At 38.2% G+C, this 18,390-nt stretch overlaps 1 protein-coding gene across 1 annotated transcript in view; it reads right to left on the reverse strand.

The window, feature by feature from the left end:
- Nucleotides 1-17,477, reverse strand: part of LOC110169794 (transmembrane protein 132D) — a 28,150-nt gene extending 10,673 nt beyond the window's left edge. Inside the window, exons 1-3 of the mRNA XM_055162023.1 lie at nucleotides 16,989-17,477; nucleotides 11,839-12,715; nucleotides 2,414-2,551 (exon numbers count right to left, since the gene is read on the reverse strand). Coding sequence (XP_055017998.1) covers nucleotides 2,414-2,551; nucleotides 11,839-12,715; nucleotides 16,989-17,064 — 1,091 coding nt within the window. The 5' untranslated portion in view covers nucleotides 17,065-17,477. The remainder of the gene's footprint in view (nucleotides 1-2,413; nucleotides 2,552-11,838; nucleotides 12,716-16,988) is intronic.
- Nucleotides 17,478-18,390: the final 913 nt, after the last annotated feature.

Here is an 18,390-nt window from a genome sequence, read left to right on the forward strand (position 1 = left end):
GGTTTATTAATGATTATGATGATTATGATTATTATAATGGAAGCATTGTTTTTTTGTTTTTTTTATTTGTCTGAGGAATTCAATATAAAGGTAAACATATTTTGGGTCAGAATCCATACATGAGTCAATCCAGGGACTGAAGGTGGGGGGAAAAGGCAAACAAGTAAAGCCTACGGATTAATGCACATTTCAATAAGATTTAAATACTATTCCTTCATATACACAAATCAAGGCAGGATTAGCAACACATCTAATCTCATGTATAACAGTTATTGTGATGACTTTACTGCATTTATCATTATTATATATTTTCAAATGAATAGGAAAACAGTGTTACACATCCAGCAATGGAAATCTTAAACATATTGCCTTGTATTTCACATATTGCATCATATTCTGTATATCACTTGTATTGGTTCAGAGTGTTTCTATGCCCACTGTATGTTTTATTTATAATGATGAGTCCAAACTTCACCCTGAGAATTTGAGCTTCGAATACAAAGAGCCAGAATCTGAACTTGCACCTTGACCTTTTCTTTTGACCAGCACCTGATGTATACACACGTTATTTCTCAAAGGCAGAGTGAATTTGATGTTGCTGGTAAAAGCATAAAACTGATGCATCTGTTAAACGTGAATAGAATACATTGCATTCCTTCCTTTTTGTAACGTATAATGCCCTTTCTGTAGCAAGAACTCAACGTTCTACAGAATACTAGATTCAATTTTCTGCAGAGGACCAAGTTATAGTCCTAAATTTTATTTTGCCAAAGAGTAGAGAAGATAAATTGAGAGAAGATACATTGTTGGGCAAAATGTTATAACCATGCACATGGCCACTCAGTCTTATCAGTGGTGTGGCATCTGCGTGTGGAGGTTACAAATATCTGTCACCGAATATAGAGGGAGTTTGTTTATTGAATGAAAATGACCCTTGAACACCTCCTTACATACCAGATGCCTCTCTGCAGCAAGGCAAGTCAAGAACAGAAATAGCAAATTAAATTACATGGCATGGTACATTTTTAAAATATAGCAATCTGAAGATCACAAGCCTTATTATTGCGTTAACATCACATAACATTCAATACTGGTTTTGTCTTTTCCTTTTATTATGAACTTTTCCACTAACTGCTTGTCTTCATGGAAATAATAATAAGTATAGTAATAGTAACTGAATAAAAACATGATATATATGTTTAAGGCCATATTGTGGAAAATTCTGGGCAAAGCAAAATCTTCACATCAGTTGAAGGTTTCAGCTAACCACACATTGCATATCCAGTAGACAAGCGCCTTGCTCAGAGACATTATGCACTTCAAAAAACAACAGCACTCTTTAGTGGATAATTGTATTCAGTGGAAGAGAGCCAACCTATTTTGATTCATTTGTTTAAAATGCTTCTACCATTTAACATTGGTCCACTACATTATTCAAAACTATTTTACAGCTTAATACAACCTCACCATATTGAAATGCAAGTTAATATTGGGTCAAAATAGCACACAGTTAATTCACAGAGGCTTATGTCCTGTTAAGTATACATTAACATATTTTTACACATTGTTTTCTCATGGTTTTGCGTCACTGTCTATGACTACTAATAATCCAGTTGTTTATAAAACAGCTGCAAAAACATTATGAGTGTGATTGCAGTGTTTGTTGGTGCACTTCTTCTGGCTGGGAATAATAATGGTATAAGAATGGAATAAATACATTTTGAAGGCAAATGCTCCAACAATGTAATTTAGTTTTCTAAAATATGACATCTTTGGTATTAAAATACTTTGTGTTTATCTTGTCGGTCATGAAGGTTAAGTCTTGTCTGTTTCTTGGTGACAAGTATAGTCACTGACCACATACACATTTAAAATCACTTCTGTATTTGCAATCAATAATGTACAGTAAATCGGAATGGTGCCAGTTGCTTAGGTCAAATATTATATTGAAGTAGTAGCACACAATGGTGACCACAAATCATATCAACATTTTAACAACATCTATGTTTAAGTGCATAACCAATTAAAAGGCAGCCAAGCAAGAAAGTGGAAGCTTAAAGGAAATTAGACTTGAAATTGACTCTAAGTGCAATATGGCTTGCTCTCATAATCTACCAAACTTGTTCAGTCCAGTGAGGTGGCAGTGAAGCAGAGTTGAAAGTGTATCTCAGATAAGCTGCTTGTTCTGAGATGAGAGGAGCCCTTTTTAACGAGGTCACAGGGCAGGATAAGTACTTCTTAAGTCTACCACATGTGGAGAGGAGGACTGAGCTACCTAGAAAGTCAAAACAAAACTGCCTTGCCTTGGCACTCAGATTATAATGACTGTTGCCAAGGTATAGCTTACTTCTAGATCATTGCTTGTACTTAAGTTGAAACAAGATTTGCTATCTTTTTGTACCTCTGCTCTTACCTTTTTCCAGGAATGGGTGCTTTCCGCTGGCAAACAACTGCAATGGTTCCATCTGGTCCCATGTCCAGAGTAATGTCCCACAGTACAGAGTTACTGGGAGTAGCTGTCCGAAAAGTCACGCCTTTCTTCACCGTGGCTCTGTCAGAATTTAGAAAGCAAACTATTATAAAAAGTCTCATTGGCAAAACATTATTTCCTGCTTTGAAAGTGTCTTCAGTTCTTTTAGCATTACAAGTCTATACATCAATACAATGCACATGCCACATCACCACTAATATGTAAGGTCTGTTTTACATAAAATTGGACTCTTGTGAGCTTTAAGACATGTTATAATGTTGTTACCTTCTCAAAAACATTCCCAAAGCTGTGTTTTGTTTCATTCACACATTTATGATTATTAATTTATGATTAGTCTGTCTGCAACTCCAAAGCTCAAAATTCTCTGTTCCATCTGGTGATGTCAAGTAATGGTATTTTTTACATTAACAGCGACCTTTTAGCTTTAATTCAGCAGAGATCAGCAATTCCGAGCTGAAATTATCAAAATTATTCTTCTGAAGGTGTATGGAGTTCTAAAAGACAGTGGGGCACTTCCTGTATTACCACATGACATCAGGGTGGAAGATGGAGTGTTTTGTTTGAGAGAGGAACATGCAGGGTTTGTGTGTTAAACATGTGTGAATAAAACAAAACGTGTATGTTTTTTATTAAGAAACAACATTATAACATAGATCAAAAATAGTGTAATATAGGACCTTTAAAAATAATTCCATCTTTGGGCCATGTTCATAGATCCTGACAGTATAAATACACTTTGAGGACAAAATAGAGATGGATCTTTCTTGTATGTGGTCAGAATGTTTTGCTTAATCACTGTAGTAGTATTCTGTGCATGCACCTACAAGTGCTAATTGGTAATTTGAATCCTTAGCCTCCAATTTGTAAAACCAAAGTGTCATGTAAGGCAAAAAGAGCAGACCTTTCCAAAGGGCTTTCTCAGCATAAGCAGCTCACTGTAGATAAATGTTAATGAGACAAGCCACCAGAGTATTTAGGAAGTACACGTCCAATCAGACCTGTGTTAAACCCGTAAATGTTCTAATAAGTCTCGCTGGGTGTTTTTGGCCAAATGAATTACCTCCATCAGTTCAAAACAACTTATAATAAATCTGGGGATCTCATTTGCATGCTGGGTCATTGAGTTTATCTGTGAAATCTTGCAGACAAACAAAGCGTGGAAAACATTATGGGTCTCTAAGGACGAGTAATCAACAATAGGAAAGACAGGCAATCTGAAACGCTGAGGGATGGGCATTGAGCTGAAAAACAAAAGTGATTCTCTATTGGATAGGCAGATTGAGATGTTTTTCAGTGAATGCACATCTTCATTTTGCATTACGGAGCTCATAATATTCCAAACTGGTCCCTTGTGACCCCTACTGCCGGACATGACCTGCAACCTAAGCCTAGCAATTGTACAGGTTTTGTCTGGTTCTCTGATGAGATGGATTGGTCTCATTTTGGGGAATTTGAGAAGCTGAAATAAGTTCAAATGGTCAAAAAGCTTACAAGTCAAAGGTTAAAAAACAAAAGAAGATGAGGAAGGTGTCTTTTCAACAGAGGTTTCAATCCTTTTTGGCCCCTAGGGAAACTAGAACCAAATGCATTTTTACTGATGAGAAAATCAGTGGCAATGAGAATGGAGCTAAAAGGTACAATCACGCTGCAGCTCACCATAAAATAATGAAAAAAAAAAACATGTATAAGCCACAGGGCTTATAGTTTGCAATTGAAAATGACCCCAATCATCAGAGGTCAGTATGAAAATATACATCAATACATTTGTCTATTCTACACAGTTGGATTTAATACTGCCATAGATGATCATGAAGATCCATGATTACAAATGAGTGGACAGTTAGTGTCAGTTGACCATCATACAAACATATAGACTCAAAGAATATGTCCTGCCAGCAGCAGTTTTTTTTTCTATAATAATACATGAAATGTGAAGTTTAAAATGTATTTATTTATTGACTTGTGTGACAGATATTTGTAGATATCATCATGTAAATTCTGCCGTAATTCAGTTCAGTTCATCAAATCTAATATATTCTAAACATTTTCATATGTATAAAAATGTGCTTTTCAAGTGATTTGTAATTAGGGATGACAGTGGATCAGAGTGGTCATGCTATAATCCTTACAGTTTGACTACAGCTCAGACCAGAGAATGGTGTTGACCCTGTGGCTACAGCTGACCATCACCATCTGCATTTCATCCATTTCAACTAGACCCTATGGGCAACCTGTGAGGAACAGTGTGCAGCTACAGTGCACAAACGAGAGACACATCTTCAGTTCTTGACCAGAATTGGTCAGGATTAGCCTAAGGTGTATATTTTAGGATGATGCGTTAAACTGGAGTGCCCAGAGGAAACTAAAAACTAGCGGACAAAAAGAATGATCTCCACTTCAGCCTTCAGATACAGATGGAGAAGTTTGCTTTCTAAAGGCATTACTGACAGGCACAAACAATTAATTAGAATATGACTTTCTCTTTTGTAACTGTATTTCAATGAAAGCATATATAGTTTACAGTCCTGTTTCCGATATCACTGGATATGTACTGAAAATAATTAGCAATGACCTTCCACAAGTATAATTTTGACTGTTGGTTTATGTGCTTTTATTTATAAATACAGCTGAAGTATAAAAGCACTCAGTCTGTTTGGATAAAGGAAAACCTTCTGAGACTATAATTGGAGAATCAAAGCATGTGGAATAGTTATTGTATTAATGGGCAAAATATTTGACTCCACTGTGATAAACCACCTTTGTGTATTGAGCTGAATACCGCAAGCTTTAACTAATAAAAAGTGACAGTAACAAGAAGACTTATCTGGAGCTGCTCCTTCGCTCTGTTCCCTGTGTGTGAAGAGAGAGCTCCCCTGTGACCAGAGGAGGGGGTATTTTTCTTGGGACGATCCAAAGCCCTGGGCCTGAGCAGCAGTGGGCAGGTGGGGGCAGGGGGTGGGGGGATACCAGGGCAAACAAGATGGATGTGTATGGAGACCAGAGTCGACAGTGTGTGAGGGCAGCCGCTCTGAGGTGATGTACCTGCCATCCATCTCACTTCTGACCAGCTGGAAGGAGCACTTATTCTGCCTTAAACAAACTCCAATGCATAAAAAACACTTGAACATATTTGAAGTGGTTCACACAGTTGTCACTCCTCCAATTAGATGGGGGCAAAGCCTTTCATCACCAGACATGTCATTTTCTTATCTTTTTACTGATTTACAAAGCTCTATTATGAACAAACAACACATTAATAAACATGCATATTAATATAACCACTACTACTACTACTACTACTACTACTACTACTACTACTACTACTACTAATAATAATAATAATAATAATAATAATAATAATAATAATAATAATAATAATAATAATAATTAGCCATGGAAATAAATATTCTGAATATAAATATTCTGTTTTCTAGAGAGACACTTTTATTTGGCTCATAACGTCTTAGCACACTAGTGAACACACACACACAAACATGGATAGCTCTACTTCTAGGCCTACAAATGCCTGGTACCTCTATACTACAGAGGACATCACCCACCTCTACGATGATGGCTTTGACCTGGAGGCTCTGCTCTGCGCTACACCAACAGGGACCAGTTAAAAGCCACAGGAGACCTAACTGGTGTCTCCCTGCATCCCCTGGAGGGGAGAGCTCTGGTTAGGGCACTCCATGACAAGTTGGAACTAGCAAGTGCCAAACTTGCAGATCAAGTCCAAATAAGCAATTCTTTGGACCACAAGCTTAGGTCTCAGGAGAGAATCAATCAAGAAAAAGCTTCTTCTCTCCAGAAGAAATACAAACAACTGCAAAACCAGATTAAAGGAGATCCAGTACCTGTACAACTCTACAGTACAGAAAAATGTACAGCTGAAGCAAGAGCTTGCAAACTCCAAAAAAATCAGCAATAAGACTGATGATATGGAGATGCAAGAACTTAAAGCTTCTCTCCAGAAGAAAGACAAAGAGCTGGAGCCCTAAATGAATGCATACAAGGAGATCTGATATCTGTTCAGTGAGAGAAAATGTCCAGCTCAAAGTGGAGCTATCCAACACCAGTAAAGTCCTTGAAAAGAAGGAAGGAACAACTTAAAGCACAGGACAATATAATTGCTGAGATGAAAACACAAACTGGTCTGATCCAGAGGCCCACAAAAGCTCTCAAACCATTGGTTTTGGATTTGGTGGAGATGTAACTCAAAAAGACAACAAGAAACTATCCAGGAATGTGCAGGAACTGTTTTATGAACTCTTCTCAGCACGAGAGGAGATATGTCTCCTGACGTTTTGTTGTGAAAGTGAAAGAGCATAGCCATCCACCTGCCCAAAAGGAGCCATAGTAAAGGAGCAGAAGAGGGTGCTTCAGTGCTACTACCTGTGCTACTACCTGTGCTAGTACCAGCGCTAAAGCCCCTCCAAACTTTACCCTTTACCCTATACACTATTATACATAAATAAAACATATTTTTTGAACATTATGTTCTTCTCTTAAATGTCTGTGGTAGTTATTCACGTTAACAGCTTCACATGTCAAAATTTGAATTCACATGCCATGCTGCAGTTGCTTAATTTTTATTAATTGGAAATAGAAAAAAAATTGTAATATATATATTTTTTTTAAATCTTTGAAAAAATGCTAGGCAGCGCTGTTGAGTCAGGTCACTTGGATATTTTTGCAATGGGAATTTTATCAACTTTTTCTCCAGGGTAGTTAATCCCATACCCGTTTTGGGAACTTTTCATCAATGTTTAGGTTGTCAAAATCGTGATTGTTTGCAAGGAAAAATAATAATAACACTGTTTGTAAAAATACATTTGTAAGAATAAAGGACTTTTATTTTTGTAATTAGTGTGCCTTGGACTGTTTATTCAAACCTGTGTGGCATACATTGTGCTACGATCTTGATCTTGTATTTTAATGTTATTTGCTTGTCCTGGAGAAGCACCTGATTTTATACTTAAACGAGGCATTGATACACTCACCCCACTTGTCTTACTTCTCTAGTAGTTCATAGGTTCACTACAAGTGCTCACTCCTCCAATTCTAGACACAACACTGTGCAAAAATCTGGTTATATGTTTTCTGCTTTACCTTTTGAGCTACTGTCATAATCAATGGTATAGTAAGGAGCTTTTTATAAAACAAATCCCAAACATGTTTTATAGTTATTGTTCCACCCAATAATAACACAAATGTTGTAACGGCAGGACATAATCTTTACCACAATGGTCCAGACATGGATTTTTGATGACATCACTATAAGACCAATTGAAGCCTCCGTGTGCATCAGAAGTTTGGCCCTGGTGCTCCTCTCTCCCAAGACACACATTGAGATGCCACGTGCACCAGTCTAATTGCCTCCCTGATATAATTTGTGTTTCCTTCAGTGGCACTGTGAATGCATCACCTGAGGGCTGCTGTATCAGGGGTGAGCTCCGGTGCAAACGCAAACAGATGCTGGAGTAATTATGCAGGCAAATGTCCACAGTTTAGCCAGTGTGATGGGCGGGTATCAGCGGCGTGCTCCTTGTACTTATGGAGCAGTTTGGGGAGCTGTGGGACGCTGTGCCAACACTGCTGCCAGATGGCAAGCAGCACAACTCTAAAACGAGTGTAAAAGACCTATTTGTCACACAGATGAATGGATCGACTCACAAAACTAGTCAAGTGCTCACTGACACTGTTCCCGCTCATATAAAAGTAAGCTTTATTTATGATCCAGGCTCTGCCTTAAATAAAGACCAAAGACAAAAGTATTACTTTGCGCATTGTCCCAATGCGAAAACAAAGGAAAATGCACACTTCATTTAACAGCACTGAGGCTCCACTAATGCCTGATCTAATTGTCCTTCATGTGCCAAGAGGACGAATGGCTTTACAATACTTTATATGTGACCTTTATCAGACTGTGTGGAGATGACAGACTCATTTGGAGAGAATGGACAGGTGTGGTTTGTCTTTTTCTTTGCCGACCTCAAATCTGTGTGTCCCCAGACTGAGACTATACTCATCAATAACAGCTTTATCATGGTGATGGGAGAGCATTAAAGCACAGGCTAATGGGAGGCGTAGACACTGATAGAGCCTGTGAACTGAATGTATGGCTTGTTAATGTGCTGATAAGCTCACACATTAAAGTACCAAGAGGAGTGGACCGCCTCATGTTTATGAAGAGGGGAACAAGGAGGAGGAGTGTTGTGTTATCTAAATGAAGCTGAGCAGTAATAAGTGAATGGGACAACATGAGGAAAGAGTGACAGAGGCTCCCAGGCTCTCAGATCACAGCTTTGGAATCAGGTGTCTACAATCTGTCGACCCAGTGAACAGCTGTGAGGCTTCTGTCAACTAAATCAGAGTCATACGGGCTTTCCAAAATGGTTCACCGTGTGATGTTGTACTTGAAAAGCACTGAGTGGAGTCAAAGCAAAAATTTACAAAGTATAAATTATTTAACCGAGGTGTGAGAGCTGATATCATTAAAGCACGGGGTATTTCTATTACTTAATGCCATTTATAAATCAGGCTACAGGGGTTTGCATAATGAAGAGCAATACAATTAAACAATTTAACAGTTTAAATCACTGAACAATTTTGTATGTATTTTGTAACCTGGAATAACATAGCTTTCTTTGTCACATCTGCATCCAGGAATGGCATCCAGCATAATTCACACTGTTCCAAATATCTAGGCAAAAATAGTAAAATCAAGGGAAAAGAACAAAGCTCTCAAATGAAAAATGTATTCTATTGAGTGAGACTGTACTAGACTGTGTGTCTGGCTCCTACTGCAGCGGTCTCCAGTGGCCTAATTTTGATGTTGCTGATGTAATGACGATTTTATGCTCATGTATAAAATGTGTTTATTATGAGGATTAGCTTTTAGCAGAATTGGGTGTTCAGGTTCATCGAGAGCTCTCATAAACAGAAAGAGGCTTTTCACTCTTAAGCGAAGCATTTAAAACAAATAACTGAACCCAAATGCAAACTCAAAATGCACCCTAGCATTTCACTGATAAATCTAAAAGCAACTATATAGATCTACAATAAAACGTGCCATGTGCTGAAAATTTTAAGTGGTGGGATGCTTTAAACTTTTTGATGGTTCACAACATTTCTGACTACCTTTAATACAACTCTGAAAAGGATGAACAGCACGTCAATGCACAGTTGTCTAGTTAATCAATATTCGTCTATTGTGGCATTAACTATTGATCTGAGTGACTGTCCACAGGTCTGAGTGGAAATAAATAAATATCTACACAGAATTAACAAACCCTGACACTTCACCTGCTGGACTCCACTGAAGCTTGAGCCAGTGCAGGTGCAGGGAAAGCACACTACCCATTACACAGTGTATTGATTATTTAGCCTAGACCACTGGGGTTAGTTAAGCTGGATGTTGTAAAGCTCATTTTACCATTTTATCTTCACAGAATGGATTATTGACAATACACAGAAGAGATTACGTTTTATGTCACACTCTTTGTGGCCCAGTATGTACTTTGAAAACATTCATTTACAGACTGATATAGAAAAGTAACACTATAGATAATGAGACGCCTGAAGACCCTACAGGAAAAAGAAAGTAGTGCTATAGTAACAGGAGGAACTATACTAGTGGCAAAGATCTGAAGTCACTGTCACACATGGAGTAATAACATGTAAATATTATGAACATATGATAGTAGCACTAGTAGAGGATATCTCAGTACACAAATGTAAAACAAAACAAAAAACAAACAAAAAAACAAACAAAATAACCACAAAAGTGTAAAGATATTACTGTACTATATCAGATGTGTCCAAACCTCTTTTTCTTGCCTTGAATTTATTAATTTGAATGGTTGTAATTACCAAATTCCAAAAGCTCCAAATATAGATGCAAAACATTCTGTCTGCATACAACAAAATTTACCATCATCTTTACAAACATGTTTCATTATTAACTGAACTGTTTCGTATTTTAGTTTTGCAGTTCATGTTACTGACTCTATTAATGTAAACTCTCTTGTATGTAGTAAATGTGCACGCTGTGAGCGAAATCCTGATTTTAGAACATAAATCAAAAATCAAATTTCACCTGTCAGAAAAAATTGCGATTACATACTTCTCTAAAATAGTTTCGCTTAGAATGCTGTGTCCTACATACAAGCCTAAAATTACATTTTGCAAGAGACATACAGTTCATATGTAGATATATAACCCTGCCTTTTGCACTACTGTCTGAGAAAATGGAAGGCAAATAGGATGCACTTTACATCCCCCTCTTTTCCATGATTGTATTTCTTCCTATAGTCACATATAGCTCGGAGCAGTGTTCAGATAAAGCTGGAGTGGTAATTCAGAGCCCTCTAAATGAGCTTCATTATGGAGGGTGTCACTTATACCTCCACAGGGACAGACGCCCTCTCAACGTGCCTCAACGTTTTTCATCTCTGATCCGACCACAACATAATGCAGCGTGAAGCAGGAGCACAGCCTGAAATTAAATTGAGCTACACCGGTAATCCTTGTGATCTTCAATATCCACATTCGATAGGACTGTGTCAAACCTATATAGCCTTTAAGTGAGTGATCCAAAAGCTGTACACGTGACTCGGTCTGATCCAAGCCAACCTTTATAACTACAGATCGGAAAATACCATCTCTCGGCTAATGTCATCAGCCAGGCACACTCACACATGTATTTTTCTAATTTCCCAGGAATAATCTACTACTCTTTCAGCACCAATCCATAAATCTCATATTCATCATCACCCTTCATTTTTATAGATCAGAAAATTATGGCTTTGTCTGTATCTGGAATTCTTAATCAAAATTTTCTCTAATCACTAATCCACATTGTGATTCAAGTTAAATTTAATAAGGCATTTCTTTTGTGTAAAATAGACAGTTCTGTGGTAGGGATATACTCACTCCGTAATAATGCTCCTAGAGATTGACAAGTTCCCCACCTTAACCTACACTCTGCCCACTATTAAGATGAAAGGTCCTATATTACACAAAATTGACTCTTGGAGTTAAAGAGCTTTAAGCCATGTTCTCAAACACATACATGGAGCTGTGTTTTGTTTCATCCACTCATGTTTGAGTAATCCTGGTCTGTCTACATTTCCAAAGCTCAAAAAACCTGTCCGGAGCAGTGAGTGCTGCAGGGACCCATCTCCAGATCTTAAGCTAGGCTGGTCAGGACTGCCTTAGCTGGCGGATTTAACTTGTGCATGTTTTGAATTGATGGAGGACAAGGTTGTTTAAATGTGGCTTATGCATTTTTATGAACCTAAATTATAGTAGAATGAGTGCTAATAAACTAAAGGTCATCTTACCTCAGAGTAAAGTTGGTCAGTTGTGCAGAGCTGGCCATGAGGATGTAGAATGTGGCTATATCAGTCTTCTTCAGTGGTTTGGAGGAGGTCCTAATCACAATGGCATTCCCCAGCTTGAGTCTGGATAATGTTGCCATTCCTTTAGGGACCTGTAGGAGGCGAACACTCCCAATCCTCTCCATGGGTGTGACAGGGGTATACTCAGGCTGCACTGGAGGATCACCCCAGCGACTTTCCTTCATTGCATTACATTCTCCATCGACTTTGGGCTGGGCCTGATAGTATAGCTCCACAGGGTTGCCAGTAGTTGGGTCCTGTCTTTCCCTGCTTGTGCCCTCTACTCCTGGGGCAAACCAGCTGAAGGCAGGGGACAGCTCAGCCATGCAAGTGCCCTTATCTCCCCCAAGTGCGCATGATCCTCTAACCTCCTGTGTTTGCCAGAAAGCGAAAACAGTCACACATGGTAACTCATCTGCACTATCTTCACCCCTGCCCCAGTCTCTACCAGCCACATAGAAGAGCACACGAACTTTAGGCTTGGAGGAAAAAACTCTGGGCGTCAGAATAAACGCTTGAATTTTCCAGTTGAAGGTGAAGTCTTCGGGAGCGTTGAAAAGGCGGATATTTTGGAGCAGGTCTTGAGAAATAAGTTGTTCAGTGGAGATGGCCCCATAGCTAGCATTTATAGCAGGTTGGCGGTTTGCTCTAATGATGACAAATGGTTGAGTGTGACTCTGTGTGCTGGAGTTTCTCATGAAGTCTTGACCTGCCTCTTTCAAGAAGAGGTACTCAGCATCTCGAATCTCGTAGTTTATTGGTAGAGAGATGGGTAAAGGCACTGGGTTCTTACTGTCCACCAGTTCTTTACTGCTTGTGTCTGGAAAAAATATATAAAAAGTAGGTTAGGAATTTTAAACAACAAAATTAATGCTGGATCAAACATAACATGTCTTTATCTGATACAAACTCGCTGTAAAACACTCCAGAATTTAAGTTGTGATCTGTGTTAAAAATTAAAGGAATTCATTTGGTTAAAAAAAAAAAATCACCACCTACTCAAAATATTATTCAGACAAAATTATTTAAAATGATATCTTTCATTCCTATTAGGCTGAACCAATTCCATTTGCTTTACTAAAAGTAATGTGTTTTATTATTTTAAAATGTGTAGTTCCAGGTCTCGCATTGGTTTGCTTGTCAGGGTTGGTGATCTGTGAAGATGGCATTGGAGCTACTGGCAAAAGTTTAGAATTTTAGGATTTAGAAGGCTTTGCAGACACACAATGACTGCTGTGAATAGATGGCTACCACACAAGGTCAGACACATGAAAAGATCATAATTACTTTCATTACAGTGCCATTTGATAACTCCTACATGCTGATTTGTGCATGCAGGGACTGACGAACAGCGCTATTCCAATCCAGTAGTGTTTACTCATCCTCAACCAGATGAATGAAAACAGCAGTAACAGGGGTCAGCTGTCAGTCATCACGCGTCCTGATTAAACCTCCATTTCAACAGAATTATGAATCTTATACGCATTGACCTGGTGCAATTTATTCTGCAGGCTAATTTCTGAATTAAAGACAAGAAACATTACTCAACATTACAATATCATAATACATGGACGAAGCTACAAACGATAGTATTCTAAATGAAAGTGGCAGGAGTGATCAAACAAGTCATCATCGCAAACTAAGACTGACGGCAATGTCATTTAGCAAGACAAAATCATCTTGTGTAAATTGTAAGTTGTGACAGGAAACGTCAGGCCATGTCATGGGGTAATGAATTGTTAGTAATAGTTATACAATAAGAAATGCTTGGAAGAAAATGTCCCTTTTGGCTGCTTGCCCTGTCTATCACGGTTATCTTAAATCCACAAAAAGCCTGTCAAAACTGTTTGATAGCACCATGCACAAACTGAACATGTTACAATTACGTCAAACCAACAGGACTTGAAAAGCTATGGAGTTTTTGTCTGAATGCCATGTTATAAAAGTGGACAACTGTTGGTACATAGGCAGACTGCGGAGAGTGGGGGTGTCTTGGCTTAGAGCATCTATGGCAATAGTGTGACAGATGTGCAGTTTTAAACTAGAGATTGCCTTGGCTATGGGATACATGTGTACATACAGGCAGGTCTACAGAAGAACATTACAAAACATTCAAGATTGTACATGATAAGTGGAAACTACTGTTGTTATTTACATGAAAAATGACATGTAATTTATGTTGTCAGAAAGTGATTTTGTTTAATAAAGAGTTTCAGTTAAAAGTATAGTATCATGCTATAGAATGAATTTGCTTAATAAAAGCACACATATATTTGTATTTATGTCAGTATTTTGTTTGTGGTGGGTAATTTTAACTTTATGGAGGTCAAATTAATCACATGGATGTTCCAGTCAAAAGTAGGAAGATGAGGTAATCTGTAATATTCAAAGACAAATAAAATGGCTTAAATACATACAAAATAACTTGAATACTAAGAGAAGAGAAAAGGAAAAGGAACGTGTGAGGATTGTATGTGTATTATGAAGTGTATTATTTAGGAGGAGGGTCAGTGAAAATTCAAATTTCTTCCTCTCTCCCAAAGAAAAAGACAGGCCTGGTCTTGTGGTCATGATGAAACTCTTGCCCTCGTCTCAGATAAAGATGAGTTTCAGATGCAGCACCAGCTGCTGTAGCCTCGGAATAAGTGTGTGTGAAGACCCAGAGCTGCCCCAACTCGTCGCCTCAGTCACAAACCATCAGTGTTTCATGCAGATGTTATCATGGCCTTTAAAAGCCCCTTAGCCAGCATGCTACTGCAAACACTCTGTTCTACTTTTATATTTCTCTTTCTGTCTGAGATTGGGCCAGGCTTTAAATCATGTGTGATGTTTATCTACCCCAATATATCAGTGCTTACAAGTAAAATCATTTCTTAAGCTTTTGAACAGTGTTTCAAAGGACTATTTTAAAAAGTAAAATGTATATATTTTTAAAGACATTATTTGTATATCTTTTATGTTGATAAAGAAACACGCTGATAATGCTGATAACTTGTCCTTGACTCCCAGGAGGAAACCACCTGTACGACTCCAGGCCCAAATAAAGCTTTGTGTTTGAAAGGGCATCCAGCGTATTAAAAGATCATGATTTACTGTGTCAACAACCGTCATATCACAATTTCAACATAAAATCTACAAAAATGTCACAATGATTTGAATGTTTTAGATAATGTCTCCAAATAAGAATGTGTTTGTTTTGTTTTTTTCATCCTCATGATTGACTCTTGACTCAAACTGTAAGAAGTCGCTGTTTGGCTTATGACCTTTTAAGAAGAATAAAATGTACTATGATGACTAAGACAAATTGTTGTATGAATCTATTAAAAGCCCAAGCATCCATTGTGAATCTTAATGGCCATTAATGACTTGTGCCATATGTTCAAAACAGCTTGGAAAAGTCAGCTGCCTCCAGAAGCACCACAAGAGTTACTAATCACCCTAAACCTGACTTTTAATGTTTCTCTTGTAAATAAGAAAATTATATGTGTTTAGAGTCTACCCTGACGATTAGTTATGTCAATTTTTGTACAATATGTCTAATTTGAGACAAATGCTTAATCACTAAAACAACTCAGGAAATCAAATAGAAAATGAGAAATAGGCTAAACATTTACAGGTGTACCACTATTGGAGCCAATTACTTAAAAGGTCACACTCTCAAATTAGTTATGTTATTCCTGGAGTTGAATATTTGTACATAGACAATGTGCAGCATATCCATTATACAATTACAATCATTTATCTTGTCGTTACTTACAATTCCTGCACACATGACTTTGTTATACAAAATATTATGTATTTTTATTTATAACGACTCTAATGAGAGTCACTCTATAATGTCTTTCTATATAGATGTTATTGCTTTGCCTTGAATGTTCCACAGTGTAGCAATATCTTCCTTGAATTTACTCAATTCCACATATTTTTATTGTTGGAAAAACATTCTTAGTACTATCAGCAGAGTCACCACTCCGTAAATATGACTTGAAAATTGGCAACTTCAGTGTCATACTGTGGAACTTTTCAGGCAGAGCAACAATATCCCCCATGACAAACCCTCCACGAGATAAATTACGTAGTGTACCTTTAAATGATGTATATCTACAGAGAATACATTTATTCATGATTTATTCTGATTCAGGCAGGCTACTGACAAAATAAAAGGTGATGATGCATTAGTTAGGATCTATTGTATTTACATTTTACAAAAACTAGATGCAAACATTTTGAGTCAATGATGATGGTTCAGATGGAGCTTTAGACAGGTGAACGTATAAAGATGATATAGTGATCATCTGGGAGCACAGAGGGGCAGAGCAGGCAGACTGAGGCTGATAAGGAGAGAGGAATAGAGGACAGTGGGGAGATTGAGAGAGGCTTAAGCTTGTGCAGTGATTGGTAGGGATTGCTGTGGCCAATGCAACTCTTAAAGCTGCTTTAAAAAATCTGTTTTATCACAATTTTTCAATTTTTGTCATCTTTTTATCCATAAATCAGCCACGCCAGGAACCATTCTCTGAAAATAGTCATTATTGGCTTTACTCTCATAGGCTTTTGTTTGATGTTCAGAGGAAATGGAAAGTAAGAGTTTTGTTTTACTTCACACTGGTGCTGTCCCATTTTCAGTCAGACATCTTTAAAGAAAGGCATTACTTCCCAACAGCGAAGGCAAGCCACAAAACAATAGGGCACAAGTTGTAATAAAGCCCATCAAGTCTTTTACCCCTTGCTGAATGTACCCTAAATGTTTTATGTCCAGCCCAAGGCTGCCAGTAAAACACATATGCTTGTGTAGGACTCTTGTGATACAGTTGTATCACTAGAGTTTGACGTAAGTTTGTGCCACAAATTAGCAAATTTATCTATTATTCAGACATCACCGAAGGGCTGTTATAGCAGTCCTGGCATTTCTTACAACAGCCTCCTTTGCGCACTTCAGCAGTAGACCTTGAAACAACGTACCATTTAATGTTTTTTTTCTCAAAAGCAATAACTAAACTTCAACATGGTTTACATACTAACACACATCACAGCGTTATTTCAGATTTACGCATGCACAAGGTTATATTTAAAAATCAAGACAGGGCACTTACCTTGTGCGCAAACCGCCGTGACAGTTGCTATAAGTAATTGTGCAATCTTGCAGATTTGTTGGTGACAAATACTCATTTTGGTAAACCACGAGGATTGTCCGCTTTTGCCGCGCAACTTATCCAGTCTCCGTGTTGCGAATTGGGGTGGTTTCTCCCTTTAGCAGCAGAACAAGATCACAGTTTCATCCATGTCCTCATGCAGCGTGGGGACACTTAGTATGCGGTAGTGTAATTACATCTGGCCAGTGGGCACACTAGTGAGCGTCCAGCAGGTAAGATGCACAGGCAATGTCCAGCCGCTCCTTGCCTGTGCGTAAAAGTTGCGCGTAATGCTATGATCGTCTCCACGCCTCTTCCCAGACTAATATTCCCTTTGAGAATGTGAGAACTTCAACAAGTGACTAACGTCGTTTCCTCTTGTCGCCTTGTCGCCAGGGAGCGTGCGTGTGCGCGCTGTTAAACGGCTGTTAGCAGATCACTGACTGTCTTGTGAGCAATCCTTAGGGCACTAAACTCATCATCTGTCACTGTTCATCCGCTCAGGAAGCTACGTCCTGGACGCAGCTGCTATAGGATTAACCCTGCGTTGGGTTCCTCTCCCATGGCTCAAGAAATGATCACGTGTGATGTATTCAGTCTCGACTGGTGTTTGATCCTCTTCTCTTGATGTCTCGCATTGACATGACCTGGGGGCATACAAACACACACGTGCAGTTATTGTGTCGGAATAATAGTGCAAAGCCGACTAATGAGCAGTGCCTTACCATTTTCAATCCACATGCAGTGTTATCAAGCCTGTTTTCTTTATTATAACTGCAAAAACATTACAGAATTTCCTGTGAACTACATTCCTCCCCTCAGAGCTAATTACCTACTCCGTCCTCCCTCCCCTTCACGCCTAATGAGAAAACAGCAGCAAACGTCTACTGTAACGTTCGTGTTCAAAAGTAACACAATTTTGTGCTGGGCATGTGCTGCATGCATCCATGAGCATTTTTTTTTTCTTTTTTAATCTACAATTTCGCCAAATCAAACGCGGGCCAAGTGATTGACGTGACTTTGACAACTTGAGATGGGTGTTTAGTGCCCTCTGATGGTGGGAGCGATTATAAATGGGGGGTAAAGTAAATAAAGTGGTAACCAAAGGTGAAGGGATGTTGCTTGCAGTCAGTTGCGTCAGAAATTGTCAGTTTTTTGATTCATTTCCACTCGTTTTGTTTCAAAGAGTAGCCTGATAAATAAAATGTTATTAATTGTGGCAGTTGTGTAAATATGTGACTGCAGATTGGTACAGTTTTTCAGTTATTAATTATTTAATTTAATTTATTTTACTTAGCTTGACCTATGATTTAACAATATGGCAGAAATGAATGTGTCATAGTTACTTATCAACTTTTCAGTA

The sequence above is a fragment of the Boleophthalmus pectinirostris genome, unplaced genomic scaffold (assembly GCF_026225935.1).
Source record: "Boleophthalmus pectinirostris isolate CB_2022bp ecotype Guang Dong unplaced genomic scaffold, ASM2622593v1 HiC_scaffold_4, whole genome shotgun sequence".
Lineage (NCBI taxonomy): Eukaryota > Metazoa > Chordata > Actinopteri > Gobiiformes > Gobiidae > Boleophthalmus > Boleophthalmus pectinirostris.